Source organism: Phoca vitulina, unplaced genomic scaffold (genome assembly GCF_004348235.1).
Source record: "Phoca vitulina isolate PV1807 unplaced genomic scaffold, GSC_HSeal_1.0 scaffold1, whole genome shotgun sequence".
In the NCBI taxonomy this organism is placed as follows: domain Eukaryota; kingdom Metazoa; phylum Chordata; class Mammalia; order Carnivora; family Phocidae; genus Phoca; species Phoca vitulina.
The window spans coordinates 68,328,307-68,350,532 of record NW_022589704.1 but is presented as its reverse complement, the minus strand read 5'-3'; the positions used below and the strand labels follow the sequence as shown (position 1 = coordinate 68,350,532).

At 36.2% G+C, this 22,226-nt stretch overlaps 1 protein-coding gene across 1 annotated transcript in view; it reads right to left on the bottom strand.

Annotated features, from left to right (window-relative positions):
* FAP (fibroblast activation protein alpha) overlaps positions 1-20,298 on the bottom strand; it is a 71,432-nt gene extending 51,134 nt beyond the window's left edge. Inside the window, 5 exon segments of the mRNA XM_032409389.1 lie at positions 714-766; positions 2,255-2,329; positions 3,273-3,367; positions 4,311-4,409; positions 20,208-20,298. Coding sequence (XP_032265280.1) covers positions 714-766; positions 2,255-2,329; positions 3,273-3,367; positions 4,311-4,409; positions 20,208-20,298 — 413 coding nt within the window.
* Positions 20,299-22,226: the final 1,928 nt, after the last annotated feature.

Genomic DNA, 22,226 nt, shown 5'->3' with positions numbered 1-22,226 from the left:
CACTAGTCAGCATGCCCTTCTCCAATTTTAACTCAACTGACCTACTTTGAGTTTCTGGAACGCTCCATGCTCTCCCTTCCCTATGGGCCTTTACATGTTATTCCTTTTGCCAGGAGTTCTTTCACTAGGTCATTTGCCTACCTACTCACTCTTTTTTTTTTGCAAATATTTTGAATAGTTAAACATTACAAATAAATAAAGAAAATAATATAATAGAAGACAATTTATCTACAACCTAAATTTAAGAAATATTTACATTTTGCAATTTTAAAAACAATTACTTTTAAAATAATTAATGGAGTATATGTTCAGGTACAACTAATATTGCATCTCCTTCCCTCTGCTTCCTTCCAATGAGGTAGCTACTCTCCTGAAAGTAGCATCTCATTCCCATTCCTGTGTTTGTACTGTTAGTGCATATGTTTACTTCCATAAATGGTGTATTTATAATTTGGTGTTCTAAAGTAGGGAAAATAAAACTGCATTGTGCATAAAAACACAAAATATTAGTCAAATAAAAAGAGGTAAATATTCCATAACAGTATTTCCTTAAATTTCTTAAGTTTTATGGGTACAAATACACTGTAAAGAAGTAAGAAACTAAGATCAGTAACAAGATAATGTAGTCTTAACTTCAAATCAGAATTTGGATTGAAAAACTATAATAGATGTAAGTAGTATGAATAAATAGACATGAAATCATGAAATTTTACCCATTATTGAGGTTGTAGATGTGATATGTTGCTGTGTAAGAGTATCTCCAGAGCTGTCAGAAAGAAGAGAGACGAAAACAAATTACAATTCTTAAAAAGCTTATGTTAATAATGTATAATCACAAATCATTCAACTCAAGATTCGGAATTATAAAAGGACAATTTTCACAAGGCACTAGGAAGGATATGTTTCAATTCCAAAAGAGTCTTCATTTAAAGAGTTTTACTGTGGACTTTTGTGCTGTTTGTCTAAGTTCCAGAACTAATCTCAGCAGTGATTCAACCCTCACTCCATAAAAAGCATATCCGAAGACATTTCTTAATATAAAAAGCTTTTCTTTGACACACTCTCTCCTAAGAATTTTCCCTTTATGCTTTACCTTGATTGAAGTGAAACCACTATGATCTCCATGGCAGTAAGGATTACCCTACACCTGTGTTCATTACAATGATACCCTCTAAAATTAGGTAAAGAATTTCATTCAACACAGAGTTTTGTTACAAAATGTTTGCCTTGTTCAAATATGATACTTTTTAAAAATAATAGAAATTGAAAAATAAATAGAAACTATGCAGTTTATAATTCCTCCTGAAAAAAAAAACAACTGCTCTTTTTCTCATTAAGTATATTTGTTCGGTGGTTAGTGAATTATACAAGTATTATTTTGGATTTTGTTTCTTAAAAGAGCTTTCAAACTCTTGGCAAAGAAACTCCAACTGGTTGAAACGTGTCTTCCTAAAGATTGCTAGTGACCAGGACCTGGTCCATTGGAAAATAATCAGCAGACAGAACAGCTGGCGAGAGGAAAAATTAACTATTCATTCTGTATATTAAGAGAGTTTTACATCTCACATAGGATATGAAAAATGACAGTTAAAACGTTGTCTATCTAAAAGTAATTACTAGAAGTTTAATTTGATAATAAATTCTTTTGCCTTCTTGCAAAAAAATAAGTATCTTCAAGTTGTATAAGTAGAAAAAATAAGATAATTAACTTCCCTGTACAACTTCAATCAGGAACGGGAAATTAAGTAAGGGTAAGTGGTTTGGTTTGGTGGGGTACTCCCACTCCAGGCTTGTGAACACATAGATTTAAACCCTGGTCTACCACTGCCTGGATATTATCTTACTTGAACAAGTGAGTTAAATAAGCTACACCTTGATTTTCCCATTTTCAATAATAATAAACTTTCACAAAGTTAAAATGTGTGAGAATTAACTAATGGTTTATGAAGTCAAATAGCTTTAGAAATACAAGTATAGTTCTCCCATTTTCGATAAATATCAGCGTCCCAAGATGCAGCCTCCCTCCCCCCAGAGGAAAGTAGTTTCTGCTACTGGGTAATAACCAGACAAGTACACCAAATTCTGAATTATTTGTATATGTTTCAGTTATGTTTTGGGGGCTCATCAAGAACCCACATTAACTTCTTGAATATTTAGATATAAAGATGTACTCTTGCTTCCTCTTACTTTTATAAGCCAAACTGTGGAGTAGTAAGAGATATAGACAGATATACCCAGATTAAATAGTCCATACCTTTGAATAATCACTTTCTAGATATGCAAATTGCCGATCAGGTGATAAGCCATAATTTGAAGCATTCACACTTTTCTGAAATTATAAAGACGTTGATTAGAATACAGAAAAAAAAAAATACCCAGAGCCATGTAAATGTGTAGTTCTAAAAGGGTATCATATAACTGATATACTCCTACATACATATGCTTTCGATGCAATTTTTAAAAATGTTTACATGGTGCTTACTGTATACAAAGAAATTTATTAAACACTATGGGAGGGAGATGTGAGAAATAGGACATACTCTGTGATTTCTAGAAGCTTAACATGTTAAACTTGAAAATAAGTAATGTATTGCAAGTTAGAAAGTTCTATTAAAGAGATATAAATACAGCATTGGAAAAGCATTAAAAAAAGAAGTGTTTAAATCCAAATGAGAGGATCATTGATTGCACAGAGGAGGAGAGTATCATCTGAGCTTGATTTAAAACATTAGCCGGCTTTTGAGGGTGGAGAAAGCAGGAGGACTGAGAGCCCGGGAGATAGAACAGCATGCATCTACATTTCATAGCTCTTGTTTATTGAGCATGTATTCCGTGTTAGGCGCCGTCCTACCACATTCAAATGTTACATCACTTACCTCTTACAGTAACCCAGGGAGGGATTATTCTTCCTACTCTTTAGAGAGAGAAAATGAGGCACACCGTGGCTGGCGTAGTGAGGAACCTTATGTAACTTTTCCATAACTAGGGAGTTGACAGAACCCGGAGCCTCAGTTTGCCTCTTGTAAGGACTGAGTTCTTGACTCTTGTTTCTTGCTACACTTTTTCCACAGAGAAAGAAAGATGCTAGGCGATTGAGAGGAGGCAAGGGCAGTTGTCTAATGTGACTAGAAGAGAGAATTTGAGAATTTAGTGGGAGATGGAGCCAAGAAGGCAGATCAGGTCCAGATCAAGTGCTGAGTGTTTGGACTCTGGTCCTTGATCAGTGAAGAGATGGCAAAGTTTTGAGGAGGAAGATGTTGCTGGATACATACCATGGTGACATTACTTAAAATGGTATATGATTCTCCTGTTTCAATATTGTAATATACTATATCATTATCTGTAGACTGATGAAGATATTCTTGTCCTTTAAACAAGAAGGAAAACAAACTTGAAATGATCTCCCTTAATATAAAATACATTTATAAGAAAGAGAAACCTCTCTTATTTCACAGAATTACTTTGTTTTTCTTCCCTGTCCAGGACATTGCTTTGACAGATTTAAAATAATAAGTTTGACAGTGGAAGGGAGGAAAGGATGCTCTTTTCCACTCTCCACAAAAATGCCATATTTACTCGTAGCTGCCCTATTATGACCAGTTCAGGGTGCTTGGGGATAAAATTTTCTCTGTGTTACAAAGAAGATAAACAAGTTTAAAATGGTATGTTTGTTTTGCAATAAAAAAAAAAATACTTTACATTTAGGCTGTGTTTGATTTAGTTTAAAACCCATTTGATGTGCATTTTATTTTTTAAAGAGAAAAATTAAAATATTCAGATTTGTTTAGTTGTACTTAGATATAAACTATAATGTCATAAACAACTTAGTTGACCTTACTATTTGTTTGATTAGACTTATTTGACAACATCCTATTTTGGAAACTTATATGAAAATATCAATTTTGTGGCCCGGGAAAGACGTTTTATCAGGGTGGGATTTGTCCATTTCTCAGATTATCCAGATTGACAATGGAATTTCTCTTTTGGTAAAATTCTTATGACCTCTCTTAAATAGGTGCATATCTCCCATTCTGAAGAACCATACAACATACTCAGATTATTCTAGCAATGTACTCTCAACTTTTACTTTCTTGCTGAAACTCCAACTGGCATCATTACTGTTGGGTAAGTGCAGTCCAAATGGTTCTGTCAAAGGTGCTTTGGTGGCCATTTGACTTATCTAAATAATTGCTCTTTCTTTCCATTTCAATGGATATGGCTTCGGTTACCATAGAGATGTGTTGGCACTAAAAATAAAAACAACACATATTTTTTTAAAACCCCAAAAGGTAAAGAAATAGTTCACTTACCTGAAATCCAGTTTGGGAAAAATGTTTTATAGGTAAATGTCCCATTTAAAATATCCTTCAGTGTGAGTGCTCTTGTTGTACTTCCTTCAGAGTCATGAACTTTGGGAGAAATGAAAAACATGATTACAAAAAAGATGATTAATAACTTAAATAAATCCTGAGCCTGTCTCTCATCTGTTCTGTCTCATGTCATGAAAAAGAACTGTCCAGGCACCTGGGTGGCTCAGTGGGTTGAGCTACCGACCATTGGTTTCAGCTCAGGTCATGTTCTCAGGGTTGTGAGATCGAGCCCCAGGTGGGACTCTATGCTGAGTGTGAAGCCTGCGTAAGATTCTCTCTGTCCCTCTCTCTCTGCCCCTCCCCCTTGCATGTGTGTGCTCTCTCTCTCTCTTTCTCAAAACAACAAAGAAAAGAAAAGACTTGCCATTGCTAAACACTTGTTTAACTTCTGTCTTAAGATCTGTGTTATCTCCTTAGTAGATAGGCTAATGAAGGCCTGGAGAGGCAGTTTGCTTGCCTGGAAGAAGTATGATGGTGTCCAGGAGCAGCCAGGATGCAGGCAATGCAGAGTTGTCAGAGAGATGAGATGATGATCCAACAACTCTAGACCTTGCAAAGCAAGCAGACTAACCTAAAAACCTAGTCTTTTAAGCAGTTCATTGCATTTTGTCATAGATGCTTGGCTTCGGTTACTACTGGTTTATCAACGACATATTTTAGCATCCCCTTTGGTCAGAAGCGATCAGCCCAAATCTTTACCTTCAGACATCTCAAGAGAGGAGACATTAATGAACCTAGATAATTTCTTATCCTGACTGGGATTTTTATAAAGAGAAAGTGGGCCAGAAAACCCCCCCACAGAAGCTATATCATCTATGCAGATGATCTTAAAAATTCCAGAAGTAGAGGTTTGCCATATAAAGCCTCACCTAAGGTAGCTCGCAGACCACAAGCAAATTTCACCTATATTTGAATCTTCCAAAACAATTGTGTTTTTCAAACATGACTCTATTCTCAGAACACATTCATTATAGAGCTCCTAAACAGTCAGATACGCCAGATGGATAGTATGGCAACCAACTTCCAATCCTCCTTCATATCCATATTGCCATTCTCCATCCCTCCCACCCTACCTCTTCTCCAGGCCATCACTTACAGAACCAAAACTTAGAAAAATGTCCTATACCTTGAATAGCATTTGTGAATCTGGTATTTGCCCATGCAAAAATAAAACTGTTGAAGATGAGAGCTATAACTTTATCCTCCTGCTAAACTCTCTCATAGTTTTCCATAACTCTTGAGACAAAGACCAAAAATGTTTGTCCGACCTGTAGGCCCTAGCTGGTCTGGGATGGCCCTCCTGGCTCTTCTTGCCTCTCTCTCATTACTTTTTAGAATCCAAACATACAGGGTTTTCTGTTATTCAGATACTCATTTCTTTCTCCAGGGCTTCTCCTCCTTTTTCCATCTTCTCCCCTCTCATTGCTTCTATTCAGGCTCTAATGCTTAATATAAAAGACACTCCTCTGGGAAACCCCTTCTGACCCCCTGGTTTAGATCTGGTTCCCTTATTATACATTACCACAAACCACATTCTTTTTTAAAAAAGGCATTTGCCTTGATTTGCAATCTTGTATGTATTTGAGTGATTATTTTATTAATATTTCTCCATCTTCCATGGTATTCTCAAAATAGTCACTGTAAGGCCAGGGACCGTGTCTAGTTTTGCTCACCATCACATCCCTAGTATCTAGAACATAATAGGCATTTAATTACTGCTTGTTGAATGAATGAATACATGAAATGAAGAATGGATGGATGGATGGATGAATGGAGGGTGGTTGGGTGAGATTTATGCCCTCTTTTTTGCAGGATCATTCTGCTACTAATATCCTGTAGGGCTTTAGTAAGTCAATCCTTGTCATCACAGCTTGCTCACCTGTACTATTATAAAGGACTGGACTAGAGAATGGTGATAATACTTCCAGTCCTACCACACTGGCTTTTGAAATTCGAGACTCAACATGCTCTATGAGTTTGTAATTACATAAATGTACAGCCGTGTGGCAAGAGTTAATTGACCAACTGGATAATAGCATCTTCAGCTATTTTAACTGATTCACACTGAAGTATATATGCTCCATATGCTTAATTAAGACCCTGAATTATTTTCTTCATTTACTAAATATTGTTCTGGTGGCTATAAGAATTCTGCTGGCTGGTGAACCCTTTTGCAACTATAGACTAAATAATAACACTAAGTTATTCTGTTTTTTAAGATATTCATCTTCTTACATTTTCTTTGAATTCTAAGTAAGGTTATACATGCCATACAATTATTCATAATAAAAGTTTTTCTTTTTAATTAAATGTTCTTGTGTAAAATATGTACCAGTGATTTTATAATTGCTATTCAATGAATAAAAGACCATTTTACTACAATAACATTAGAATACTTGTGAAGTATTTTAATTAAATTTTATTTAACTCTTCTAAAAGTAAATTGCAATCTGTTTCTAATATAGTTAAGGGGAAATTCTAACACTATTTGCAGTGGAAATTACTTTCCTTTGAGATACATTTATGTCTACACAATCCTGAACATACAGATGAAAAAAATTTTCGATTTAGTGAATACCAAAAAAAAACCTTCTTAGATAATTTCTTTTTAGAAAACTTTTTTTATATTAATTCAATAAATAAATATAACCTTGGTGGTTTATTTATTTGCTTTTATTTATTTACTTTTTTGTCTAGCATAAGTTATGCTTTGATTATGGCTAATGAGTTACATAATAGATTTTCCTCTTTAAATATCCTTGCGTATAATTTTCCTTACTTGCAATTATGCTTAATTGAGAAATTCATAGCAGTTAATCTTCATTCCTATAGAAGGTTAAATTAAGTGAGCTAATTGAAATGAAACATTAAGCTCTATGCTTGGCACATGGTAATCAGTGAATAAATGTTAGCTTTTGCTATTATCATAACTTATCAGTATTCTTTCCATATTTTTTCCTTTTTAAAAAATCTGAATATAGTTGACATACAATGTTACATTAGTTTCAGGTGTACAGCATAGTGATTCAACAAGTGTGTACATTCATTATGCTATGTTCAACACAAGCGTAGTTACCATCTGTCCCCATACATCGCTATTACAGTATCACTACGTTCCTTATGCTGTGCCTTTTACTCCTGTGACTTATTCATTCTATAACTGGAAGCTTGTATCTCCTACTCTCTTTCACCCATTTTGCCCAACCTCCTACCAAATAAATATTCTTGATCAATGTTTCCCAAACTAATTTGACCACTGGAACTGTTTTTGTTTTTAAATATCTACTCAAATCACAGTAAGGAGGGGCGCCTGGGTGGCTCAGTCGGTTAAGCGTCTGCCTTCGGCTCAGGTCATGATCCCAGGGTCCTGGGATGGAGTGCCGAGTCAGGCTCCCTGCTCGGTGGGGAGCCTGCTTCTCCCTCTCCCTCTGCCTGCTGCTCCCCCTGCGTGTGGGTGCTCTCTCTGTCAAATAAATAAATAAAATCTTTTTAAAAAACAATAAAATAAAATCACAGTAAGGGAAATGCTGTTTCAGATTAGACTATTAGTATATATAATTAATGTTCACTTTCATTTACTATCATGAAATTCATCAGTTGTGCTTGAACATTTTGGTCATCTTAGAGCTCCATAACCGAAATATCACAATTATGATCATAAATAGACTTAGTACTAATATCACACATATAGATAAATGAAATTTATAAAACAACAAGAGTTTCAAATTATTTTTAGAATACCTACTCATTTTCCTTTTCATATCATTAAAAATCATGCTGATTCTTGTCAGATTTCTCAAAAAGATTTTAGGGATTTGTTATTTACTCTGTTAGAACTTCTAATTCAGATTATCCGGGAAAGTTACATTAAAGTGTATTTACTATTACTTCTTAGTTAGTCATTTATTTTAAATGGGTGCATAGTAGCTAATAAACGCCAATAATCTATGTATAGAACTTAGCATATGTCCTATTATGACTCAAAATATCTGAAAAGCAATTTTAAACATGTATTTATTATACTACTAATTACTATAATGATAATAAGCCCCAGCAGCACCCAAGAAGAGATGAGTGGATGTACAGAAAACATATCCAGAGGAGCCAGCTATATTGATATGGAAATAAGTAAGGTTCATGGCATAGATTTAGGGTAGGCAATTGCTCTTAACCTCCCATGTGGTATAGCCAAGGCTCGGAAGCTGTGATTATACCAGAGCCAGGCTGGGATCAGAGTAATACCAAATCAAATTGGAAGAATTTAAATTAGGCATTCTTTTCTTTCTCCTGAAAATGACCAAATGTTCATCAATGCAATGGAGTAATGCATCTGTTCTGAGAAGCTACATTAGGTCACATATTATGAGTTATGAAACATGAAGTTTACTCAGAAATTCCAATCCAGGCTTTGGTTCTTTGACATCTAGAAAGGCCATAAAAATAATTACGTTTCACTACACTATCAGTGTTAATCCCTATATCAGCTACCAGCAGAAATGACCTTCCATTGGGCTCTATGAAAATGTCATTGGCTTATTGCTATCTCAATACTTACCTGAATTTATTGTACATGAACCGTTTTCATCTCTATATTTATGCAAGTTGTATAAGGCCTAGGTCTTTACCGATGACAGTAGTCTGTATTTGGTTTTTCTCGCTACTATATGCCCAGTAGCCAGGACAGTACTTGGCATAGAGTGGGACCATGATAAATACTTGTTGAATGAAGAAATAAATCAACTGAACAGATTTTATGTTAACTTACTTTCATTAATTCTCCCACAAAAATATGCCTGCCCTTACTCTTTACCTTCCTGTCCATGTTGTGAATTTCAAATATACACTCTTCTACCTGGACATGTCTTCATTTACAGAATGTATAAAAAATTTAGTCCTTGGAGTCACTTGGAGTGTTTTTGAAAAACAGATTCCTAGTCTTTATCCCAAACCTATTGGTTTGGAATCTCTAGGCCTTGAGGCCCTGGTAGCTTTTATTTTTACCAAGCCCTCCAGTGGATGATTCTGCAATTTAGTGATTTCATTCCATCTACTTGTTTCAGTGAACTCCTGTGCCTATCAGTGAAATCGCTCCTTGCCTATAAACTCCTGGTACGTGGGTGGGGCTGGCCTGCATACCAATCCATAGATACCCTACAACCAAGTGTGGATCCTGGCTTTCAAGGAATGTTAATGGTCTTCCTTAACATTTATGCCCCTATTCAGTCTTCTTGCTCATTGTTTTGAGGCTATGTCCAAATGGACTCTTCTTTAGGTATGTTCCCTCTGCTGATCCTTGAAGAATGAAGGAAAGGTAAGGAGACTGATTCTGCCCCAGATTAGATTAAAGGAAGATTGCAGGGAAAGCATGGAGGTCATTGTTTTCTAATGGTTTGAGTGTGTGTGTATGTGTCTAAATCAGTATAAAGTGCCACTCCATGACATCAATCACACTAAACAAGTTCCAGTCACTTGAAAAATATTCCACTAATAGTTATGGAATGAATAAATAGATTTTCATGCTTTTTTCCAAATAATGTTTTAATTTTGAAATATAATCTTCTGATTATTTTGGAAGTTTAGTTTTGACATCCATAATTTTAAAACTTTAAATAATTGAGCAGAAGCACAAATGAATTCTGAAAGCATATCTCTTCTATACGTAACTGACACTCACTTGATTAACACTGAATTCCTGACAGTGCCCTTAAATTCATTTTGGCCTATCTTTGGCACAAGTTACTCATACATTGCTTAAACACTCTAATTAACTGTACTTTAATTATTTGCATTTTCAACTTACTAAAGCAAAGCTGAAAATTATTTCAATTACAAATCCAAGAAATTACAATTCACAAAAATGATTCATAAGTAGTGATTCACTATTTTCGTAATTCTTTCTTAAAACTTTGTGTATTCATTATTAGGATTCTGTTTCTATTTCTGCCATTTAATTTTCCAGTCCTGAAAAATTAAGAATAAGTGTCAGAGTGGAGACATCTGATGTTAGCTCTAATATTCATCATAAACTAAATGAGAAAATATGGTTTATTAGGTGGGCACACAAATAGGTGGCAGCTCATTTTGTTCTCACTCCCGAACTTGATTTGGAAGTGTTGCTTATGAGCCACCTCAAGGAAAGTGACCAGCGCTCCCGGGCACACACACCCGTGTTTCTGTGGGCTCTGCAGACTGTCTGGGAGGAGGCGTCACCTCCAGACATCACTTCATATGGAGTGAGCACCGCGAGGGCGAGTGTAGAAAATACTAGCGTGTGAGATACACTATTTACAAACTAATATTATATTTCAGCAAAGGCTGACCACTCTGAAAAAAAAAATAGATCTGAGGCAGCTTTAGACCAGTAATAATTTACTAAGTTCTTATAAGTAACAAGCACGCTACACGCGTTGGTCCCGTTAAATACTCACAGCAACTCTTGGACATAAGTCCTATTATTAACACCATTTTACTGATTAGGAAGTGGAAATCAGAGAAGTAAAGTAGCTTGCCTAATACATAACAGAGATGGAGTTTAAATCAACTCCATCTGATCTGAGAGGCTGGCATTTTATTATTATACTATGATTTAAAGTGAAAGCACACGTCAGAGCAACAACAACAGAACAAAACAAACAGAGAAATAAGGCCAAGAACCAAGCAACACACAAGAGGTTAGAATAATTATACCTCAAAATGTAGGTTGAGAGAAAATGAGGCAATTTGAGCTTCGTCAAAGCAAAGAGGTCACTGAAGAACGTAGTAGCTCCCAGTTTCTGAAAGCAATTTTCCATGGTTCTCTCTACAAATAACACTGTACAACGTAAGTCAAAGGAATTGTCAGGGTTTTTTTAAGTCCATTTGTGTATTATATGATTGTCGTGCTATGTTATTTTAATTAGGGCATTTTTTCATGATCTCTAAAGCTTTGAAGATCAGAAGATATGATCAACATAATGTATAAGAACAGGAACAGTAGATGCCATTTGGGTGACCCTGAAGGTGAAAGCAAACCTTGTCTATTTTTTCTTTTAATTTTATTATGTTATGTTAATCACCATACATTATATCATTAGTTTTTGATGTAGTGTTCCGTGATTCATTGTTTGCGTATAACACCCAGTGCTCCATGCAGAACGTGCCCTCTTTAATACCCATCACCAGGCTTGTCTATTTTTGAAGGCTCACTCAGTCTCCTTTGCCAGCTCAGCTTCCTCTAGTCTCTACTTCCGATTTTGGTGTGGCTCATATTGGTGTTCCTTGGGGTCTGAGGAAGAACTACTTTCCTCAGCCATTTCATTCTCCCAGGATTTCTATTCCATATCCTTGGGCTGACTCACCGCCACTATCGCTCCCACACCTGACCTCCAGTGGATTTCTTCTCTGGATTCCAGACCTGTTTATTAAACCCCCTCCTTAACATCTCTGCTTGCACGTCTCTCGGGCATTTCAAAATCAAAATGTTGAAAGCTAAGAATAAAAGAATTCCATGCTGTCCCTCCAGACTTCTCTAAGTTAATAGCAGTATCATCCATAGGGTTCCTCAACTCAAATACCTGGGAGATATCCTTGACCCCCCCCTTTCCTTATTGCCTTTGTCCGACACCCAAGCCTGATAACTCAGTCTCCAAAATCTCTCTCTCTCTGTCTGCTTTTCTCCATTTCTATTGCATCCCCAAGGCCAAGCCATTTCTCAATAGATAGACTATAATGGATGCCAAATTGTTCCACCTACAACTTCATTCCTGGTATTTCATTCAGGTTTTGATTTACATTTTCCTAATGGCTAATGATGCTAAATATCTTTTCATGTGCTTATTGGTCATTTGTATACCTTTTTTGGGGGGGATGTTTATCCTTTGTCCATTTTTAAATTGGGTTATTTGCCTTTTTATTATTGATTTTTAAGAGTTCTTTATGCATTCTGGATGCAAGTTCCTTATCAGGTATATGATTTGCAAACATTTTTTCCCATTTTGTGGGTAGTCTTTGCACTTTCTTGATGGTATCCTTTGTAACCCCAAAGCATTAAATTTCAATGAAGTTCAATATATATACTTTTTCTTTTGTTGCTTGTGCTTTTGGTCATATCTAAGAAACCATTGACTAATCCAAGAACATGAAGATTCATTCCTATGTTTTGTTTTAAGACTTTTATAGATTTAGGGGCACTCGGGTGGTTCAGTAGGTTAAGTATCTGCCTTTGGCTCAGGTCATGATCCCGGAGTTCCAGGATCAAGCAAGCCCCACATTGGGCTCCCTGCTCAGCAGGGAGTCTGCTTCTCCCTTTGCCCCTCACCCCACTCATGCTCTCTCTTTCTCTCTCTCTCTCAAATAAATAAATAAAATCTTTAAAAAAGACTTTTATAGATTTAGCTTTTACATTTAAGTCTCTGATCCATTTTGAGTTAATTTTTATGTATTGTGTGAGGAAGGAAGTCCAGCCTGGTTTTTTTGTTGTTGTTGTTGTTTTTGCATCTGGATATCCAGTTGTCTCAATACCATTTGTTGAAAAAACTTTCCCCATTAAATTGTTATGGCACCCTTACCAAAAAATCAATGAAATATATATATATATATATATATATATATATATATATATATATATGACTTAGTTTTGGACTCTAAATTATATTCCGTTGATCTATATGTGTATCCTTATGCAGGCATCACACTATTTTGATTATGTAAGTTTTGTAGTAAGTTTTGAAATAAGCAAGTGTGATTCCTCCAACTTTGTTCTTTTTCAAGATAGCTATTCTGGGTCCTTTTCATTTCCGTATGAATTTTAGGTTCAGCTTGTCAATTTCTGCAAGTTATTGGGATTTGGATAAGAATTACATTTAAGAATTATACTTAAGCCGTAGATAAATTTAGGGAGTATTGCCATTTTAAAAATATTTAGTTTTCTGATTATTAAGTTTACGTAAGATGTCTTTCCATTATTTAGATCTTTTTGTATCGTTTATCGCTAATGTATAGAAATGCAGTTGATTTTTATATATTGATCTTGTGTCTTGCAACTTTTCTAAAGTTATTAGTTTGAATAGTTTTTTGGTGAATTCCTTGAGATTTTCTATAAACCAGATTATGTCATCTGCAAATAGAAATAGATTTACTTCTTCCTTTCCAGTCTGAATACTTTTTATTTCTTCTCCTTACCTAATTGCTCTGGTACAACCACCAAAAAATATTGAACAGAAGCGGCTGAGAGCAGAAATGCTGTGTTGTTCTCAGTATTAGGGGGAAAGCACTGAATCTTTTATCACTGTGATGTTAGCTGTGAGTTTTTTGTAGATGTCCTTTATCAGAAAGAGGAAATTCCTCCTATTTTTAGTCTGCTGAGTGTTTTCATAATGAGAGGGTGCTAGATTTCGTTAAATCCTTTTTCTGTGTCTGTTGAGATAATCATGTGGTTTTTGTCCTTTCTCCTATTAATGCAGTTTATTATAGTAATTGATTTTTGGATGTTAAACCAATCTTGTATTCTTTGGATAAATTCCACATGGTAATGGTATACAATCCTTTAGATGTTGCTGAATTTGGTTTGCTAGTATTTTGTTGAGAATTTTTTCATCTATATTCATAAGATATATTGGTCTGTAATTTTTTTTCTTGTGACATCTTTGTAGCATAATACCCTCTAGCTCCATCCATGTTGTTACAAATGGCAAGATTTCATTCTTTTTGATGGCTGAGTAATATTCCATTGTATATCTATCCTGTTCCTTTAAAGAGTTCTATCACATCAGTTTTTCTACCAAGTATAAAATCATAATCTGTACGAAAAAATTTAATTTAGATACTAAGCAATCATATTCTTCTTATGACTAATAGAAATAAAGATTAATAACAGCTGTAAGTTATTCTGTTTTTACTACATAGTTTTTATTATTTTGCAAGGATACTGAAATGAAAAATAAGTTTTTTCCTCTACATATAAATAGGGAATAAATTTTAAACAAAAGACTGATTAGTATTTGATTATCTTATGGAAAGATCATTTCAATTTGTGCCTACTGTGTTAACTATTACAATATATTTTAAATCTCATTTTGACTGTCTCTGGCTCTTAAAAACTTTTATCCCAGATTACACATCCCCGATTTGAGCTTTAGAACTTTTTTTTTTTTTCAAGGTGTGTCTATGGCTAGATGTTCTTGTGTAAGTTGTAACACAATTCGCTTTGGAAATCAGAGACAGGTAAACTCCTCTGCATTATGGGATTCATCCAAAGACTGGGATTATTTTCTATATTATTTAGAATTTGGCAAAACTTGGAGAAAGTTTGCCAAGATTCATCTTCTGTGATTTTAAAATCCAAGTGCAAATTACGGAAATATAATCTGCAAAGTTGATTTATTTACACTCAACTCAAAAGCTCCTTTATGTCTGTGAACTTTCTGAACCTTTTCTTCAACCCTTCAGACTTCCCCAGATTTCCTCCAAAAGAACAGTGAAAAAATAAGCTTAAAACCCTTAAGATGTTTGAGGGAGTCTGTTTCACAGTTCTGAATGTTGATACTGGGAAAATTTCAAGCCTTAAAAACATATTCACTTCTCCTTTGAAGACGATTTTGTCTCGCATGTATCTTATTTTACAAAAAAGTGATGACTGAGGTTATAGTAGTAATAATAATCATAACAACAACAATAGATTTCTGCCTAACATGCAGACATTCTAAATTATATTTCTTCTTGCAAAATATTGGTTTCTGTTCTATCTAAATTGTCTATGGTTTCAGATAGCTCCTGAAAAGAATTGTATAGAGCATTACCTAGCTAAGTAAGCAATCACTATACATTTTTTATATGTGTGTATAATTGTAAATACATATGTATATACATATTTTCCTGTGTTAACTTGTTTATGTAACTCGACCTCACAGCTATCATTCTCTTTTTGGCTCCTTGAATTCACTTTCCTGCCTCAGGGACTTTGTGCCTGCATTTTCCTCTGCATTGAGAATTTATCCCTGCATTAAGGATTCTGTCCTCTCTGTCCTTAAGGTCTCAGCTCAAATATCACCTCAGAGAAGCCTCATGGACAAGCTTCATTACAGACTGAATTGTGTCCCCCAAATTCAAAGACTGAAGCTCTAACCATCAGTGTGACTGTGTTTGGAGACAGTGCCCTTAAGGAGGCACATAATTAAGATTATATAAAATATAATAGTGGAGCCCTAATCCAGTATAACTGGTGTCCTTATAAGAAGAGGAAGAGGCACCAGGAGTATGTGTGCATAGAGAAAAGGCCATGTGAGGACACAGAGAGAAGGCAGGCATCTACAAGCAAAGGAGGGAAGCTTCCAAAAAAACCAAACCTGTCTGCACCCTGATCCTGGACTTCTAGCTTCCAGAACTGGGAGAAAATAAATGTCAGCTGTTGAAGCCACCCAGTCTGTGGTATTCTGTTCTGGCAGCCTTAGAGGTCTAACACAACCCTCACTCTACTTGTTCTATGTAACACTTTAAGGAATTTGAAATATCTTACATATTTGTTTACTTGCTTATTATCAGACTGCTCTTTCCTAAGGGTGGAGACCTTGTTATTCATGCCCTAGACCAGTGGCAATTTTTTGGAAGGTGCTTAACAAATAATTGTTGGACAAATAATCGACATGTCTAGGAACCACAGTGGACTGGACATTGTGGATATTGGATAACTGTGGGCTGTTCATCTCAGGCTTTTCATATTCAGTAGATTGTTATTTTTAATCCAGGAGGAACCATATACCTCTTCCAGTCCAAGGGTTAAAAATCAAACTGTTTCAGGGCGCCTGCATGGCTCAGTCGGTTAAGCATCTGCCTTCGGCTCAGGTCATGATCCCAGGGTCCTGGGATCGAGCCCCACATCGGGCTCCTAGCTCAGCGGGGAGCCTGCTTCTCCCTCTCCCTCTGCCCCTCCCTCCTGCTTGTGCTCTCTCTCTATCTGTACCTCAAATAAATAAATAAAATCTTTAAAAAAAATCCAACTTTTTCTAGAAATCAGGTAGATATTGTAAATGAATGTGGTAGCTTGAGCACAATAAAACACGAAGTTGTAGGGTCTGTGGCAGGCTGGAGAATGCATTGCCCATCTAAAGATAGCACGTACTTCTCAACTAACTATTACCCTGGGCCCAATGCTGCCAGATCTAATATTTAAAGAGGAGTCAAGAATCTAAGATTTTTATGTGAAATCTGCCAATTTTTAAAAACTAGCAACTATACAAATTTGTATAAAACACTGCACACCCAAAACAACAGAAAAGGCAAAATGTTTAAAGGTAGACAAAGGATTTCAGGGAGATCTGAGGCTGGCCTTACAGTGGTTCTCCTTTCATTGGGCGGTCTAGAGGCACCGCCCAGGAGAACTTCCAATTCCTCTCCACTGCATTTCCCCCCTCTTCTTTTTTTTTTTCCTTCAACTTTATCCTCTACCCCCATCTCCAGCTTCCTTTATCTTCTCACTTTTTTCTCTCTTGCTTTTGCGTCAGAGCTGCCAGTGTCCTGTATGAGTGCCTTGCACGCAAAAGTTTCTGAAAAATATTTGTTTTTGAGCCAAGGTGGTGGGGGTTAGGAACAGGACTGATACCCAGGGGTAAAGACTCCATACTCTCAGAATTGAGAACATTGTTGAAATTGGAATACATCACACAGTAGGGCCTACTTGCCATCTTTGTGTTATATGTATAGTAGGATGAAGACCACAATAAAATTCTAGCTGTCATTATTTCAGCAGCTACTTATGTTAAATTGTAGAAAAATAATAGCTAATATTTATGGAACATTTGCTTATCTTCATGTGGGAAGCTCTACACTCAATAGAAGTCAAGGGGAGTGCAGTTCATGCCTACCCGTCCCTTCACACACAAATTTCACAAACTCAGGTCCAGGAATTCAGAGATTGTAAATTGTGAGGCAAGGCCATATAGAATTTACTTTTGAAATTCTGGAACGTTTATCACTTTCCAATTCCAATTTTTTGTGTGTTTGTGTTTATCTCCGGAAATCTCTTGGAACAAGATCTGTGCATTTGTCTTTGGGGTTGGCAAAAATGAGGGGAAGGTGTGGAGGTTAGTTTCTGTTCTTGGCCTGGTTGCATCTTCACAGGGGAAGTGGAGTGATGCTTCGGAAGAAAAGAGGAAGTGAATAGAGGCAGGAGAATAGAAAGGGCAGCCATGGAACAGGGGTAGACTGAGGCAAAAGGGGATGGCCTGGGACTAAGGAATAGAAACCCATGTGTGTTTCCCATTTGGTGCAAATAAAAATGGGAAATTTTGGAAGTTTCCAAAAAAGTTGTCCCTTATGTGGGTGAACTAAATGGATCTTTTTCATTTCACCACTACATTTTCCTATTTGTTCCTAAAATCCTGCCTAATTCTTCCACAGCTCTTTTATGAACTGAAGCTGGTGTTTCTGGGACCTTCTCCCTTTGTGGACAAGCCCATATCTCCCCTTCTTTCACTGGGACCTGGTGGGGATGGACCAGCAGAAATCCCTTTGGTGGTGATGACCATGCTTCCATGGGGGGTTTTTACCTTGTCTTTCACAAGGAAATCTAGACCACTGCACCTTTGTTTCCCCGGCAACTGGCACAATGATGGGCAGGTCATTGGTGGGATTTACTTCGATAATAAATAAATAAGTAAACCCAGGTTTCTTAAGCAGGTCTTTAAGTTTCTCAAAGGAAGACTATTTATACGCTGGCGCAGAGATCCTGGGCTAAGAATATGAGGCCACCTCAGGCCAATGTGAGGTAATGGGATTTCTGAGGAAGTGTGAGAAGGCTAACTGGAAGCTAACTTGGCGTTGAGTTCTCTGTTCCTCCTTCCCTTCTCCTGCCTTAGTACCTTAGATGCTACTCTCACCAGGCACTGGGCAGAGGTGAGAGGGAAGCTCCAGACCTGGGGTGATTAAGGAGTGGGGTGAGAAGTCAGGAGGGGAGGTCAGAAGGATGCACTGAGCATCAGGGCTGCCTGTACACAGATGTGTGGGAAGGAGGGCTTTGACCCTGGTCCTGCTCAGGAAATGGGACAATGAGTAGTCCCATGTACAAATTATTTGAGTGGCATTCTGAGAAGTTCTTCAGCCAACTTAGAATAGACAGAGAATATTATAGATAGAAAAGATACAGTTCTCAGCTTTTTTATGATTTTTCTGTTGCTCAGAGTAATAAAATTTCATCTAAAGTTTAATTTGATTATTTGACTCTTTTAGGAAATTACTTTGCCCTGAGAATAATCCTGTTGGTTGAAACAGAAAACTGTTATAAATGACAGGCATTTTATACTATATGTAGTTTATAACATATATTTATGGGTATAAGATACATGTCTAAACTTGGGAAGAAAGTAAGGATTGAGATTGTGTATAATTGCACAAATTTCTATGTGTCGTATACTTACATACTTTTTATAAATGTGTAACTATAGTATGTTGCTCATGAAAAATTATGGCTTAAATTCCAAAGTGCTATTGCAATCCAGTCTTGCCTGTGGACATGAGGTAAGCTCACAATAATTTCCATACACTTTTGTTCTCAGAACATTAATTTTTGAGGGAGCAAAATGTTAATTTCAAGTGTTGGTGATTTTCTTTCCAAAGAAGGAGTTAATTTTGAATGGATTAGCATTCAATAGGCCAATTGGACTTAATCTGCCATCTGACAGTTACTTATATGAGGGAAATATGGCCCAAAACCATTGAGGTGAGACACTGGTCTGAAAACAATTTTAACCTGAAAAACCATGAAAAATATGGACGCGCACACACATCTCAGCATCCTAAGAGTAATCAAATGCCAGCAGATAGCAGAAATAAGGACTAAAGATTAACACTGAAGATATAAGAACACTGTTTTCATCTTATTGATTAACTTCTCCATTTTGTAATTCTGTGAAAATCCCACTAGCATGTTGAACTTTTCAAAATATTTTTCTATATTTCATTTTTTAGAACAACAGATCATTTTTTAGCTAAAGGCTTACCATTGGTCTTCCTTTACTGTCAGTTAATCTGTAACCAAAAATATTTCCCATCTTAGCTATCATAAGCTTTTTTTTTTAACATTTATTAGTACAAACTTTCCCCCTTCCCCTAGACCCCAAGACACAAGACCTGTTTTTGTTGTAATTTTTCCTGTTTTAGAATTTGAGCTTCTCTTCATCAACCATTTCCTAAGAACCTATTCCCCTAATATCACTGGGTTATTTGTGGACAGAGTCTTAATTTAAATTCAAACTAGCCCCAGTATCAGTTCATAGTATCTTCCATCTTACAGCAAACTGAAATCAATGTTAATCTTCTAAAAGGATTGATTTATCACTTAATGCTTTCTTGATAATAGTCTTCTAATCTGATTTTTCATTGCTACTGCATCTAGAGCAACAATTTCACCTTTTCTGTAGCTATTCCTGGGATCTCTATTTGCTGCTGCCTCCCTACGTTTTTGGAAAGTCTCATAATACAAAACTCCATAGGTTCTGTTTTGACTTTTCCATTCTTACTTATCTTTACAATAATGAAAAGAAATGTTAGTTAAAAATATTTTCTCTAAAGGCCTGTCCAGACTTGTAATTTAGCAGATATTGTGGGGGGTGTGGGGGTGATACGGAATAGTGCTTAGGTTTTTCTATTGCTGAAGTAATCCTGGGAATCTCTTCCTACTCGTGCCTTAAATTCCTCAGTATTTCTGGTTGCTCAACAACATATCTGTGAGCTTATATGTCTTCTTAGAAATAACAGACTTACTTTGGGAAATAAGCACTTAAGAAATGTTCAATCACTTGTGACCATGCATTAGTGCACTTTCCGAGCTATCCTAGGCAGATAGAGCAAATCAGAGAAAATTCTTACCTCTTGAAGGACGTAAGACAATGCACATCACCAATAAAGCAAGCACAGCAGAAGTGGCAACTCCAAATACAATTTTTAACCATGTCTACATAAAATATAGAAAATTGACATATACACAGATTCTGTTAAATAGTAGAAATGGCAAGATTTTGTTTACACCGAAATCCTATTTCTCCCTCCCCACAAAGCCTTTGATTGTTTTCCACTGATCTGGCTATAATTGCTGGAATTCTCCCAGCTCTGTAAGGACAAATGTTTCTACAGTATATTTAGAACAATCTCCCAATCCCAACCCACTCCAGGAAGTACATACTTATGTACAAATCCTCACCTTCTAAACAATAGAAAACTGTGATCGAACTCAACTCAGCCAGTCCTCCTTCTTTAGCAACACCTGAGGCTGCATATACTAACCTTCATTTTTCCAGATGTTTTTGAAAGTTAGCTAATTCTGACTTCAGAGTGTAGGTCACCGGATCTGTGAAAACCGTTGAAAGAAGCAAGTCTGTCTTCAGAGTTGGAAGCTGAAGCTAGGACAAGGTTTTTTTCTTTCCACGGACTTTTGAATACCGGGCCAAATTTCAAAAGATTTCTGTAAAATTAGAAACAGATTTTGGGGGCGTTCTTGGCCTTGAAATGAACTGTGAGTGGCTCAAGGGAGGTTTTATAGCCTTCTCATCCTTGTAAATTCTACACCAACATCTGCTTACGTTGACATACAGAGGTTTTAGTTGTCTTTTTTTTTTTTTTTTAACAAGGTTGGGTTTATGTTTCATTTTCTTCTAGAAATCACTTACGGATCACTTTGGCAAGCGATCACATTTTGTGTAACCATTTTATTTGCAACCAAAAGAAGAATTTAAAATAGTACAACCTCCAGGTACACACAATACACATATATCTATTTTTTAGCAGAGAAAGAAAATTAAAGCCATATAAGATTTTGTGAGACATACACCACATAAGTGCACATTTTTATTCCTCTGGGAAATTATGAGGTACTTGCGGACAGAAATGTTTTTCTTTCAGCACAATTTCTTTGTCCATATAGCACCATATGCACTTTCAGTAAATACAGAAGTTTAAAAATTCAACTGTCTAAACCCACGACTGCTTTACTTTAAAGAAATAAAATGCCATCTGGTGAAATTTAGTATGGGTTAGGTGTGTATGCACAGGCCAGAAAGATGGAAAGATCAGTAAGAATAATTTACCAACAGACCTTTGGAAGAATGGAAATGGCTTTGCAAAAGTGATATTTTTGCTTCCATCTCAGAATATATTCTGAGAGAGAAGACCATTCAGTAATTATAAAGCCTCTAAAACAAATAAAAAAGCATTTGAAAACAGAGGTAAGTCTTAAGTACAATTTCATTTTGGCTAAATCCATACAATTGCAAAGCAATTGGTCAACCTGATAGATTAGAAAAAAAGGTTGACTGAATTTTTAAAAAATACATACATACAACAGTTTCTTGGAGTATTCTGGCTGGTTCAGTGCAAGACACTCGGATAGATTGTGGTTCCACATAAACACAATTGTTAACCTACTGTGTCTTTAGTTTTTCCACTAATGATTTTCTTTTCTGGAAGTTTATGATGTTCTCACAATGACTAAAACAAACTTCATGGTGACATCTCCAGGGTTGTTCATGAAAGGTAATGAGGAAACAATACTGAAATCTGTTGCTGTTTGCTTTAATCAACTGGTCTGGCTACCATAGGAGGCTTTCTCCAGCAAACAGCAGGACAGTGGCTTGCGAACTTCCTTTCAGACATTCTCCAGACAACCCTCCCTGAATTCCAGTCTTATGAAAATTCTGTTGAGGAAAATGAGTCATTAAGCACTTACTGGCAGAGAGATGTAGCCACCCGGATTCTAGATGAGCCTCCCTCTTTGGCAGTTGATGGGACCAGCTCTTTACAAACTGAAGCAATGATTAAAAGTAATATCCAGGGTATGCTCTAAACTTGCATGTCTATTGATTGTGAGATCCTCAAATCCAAGATAAAAGCCAC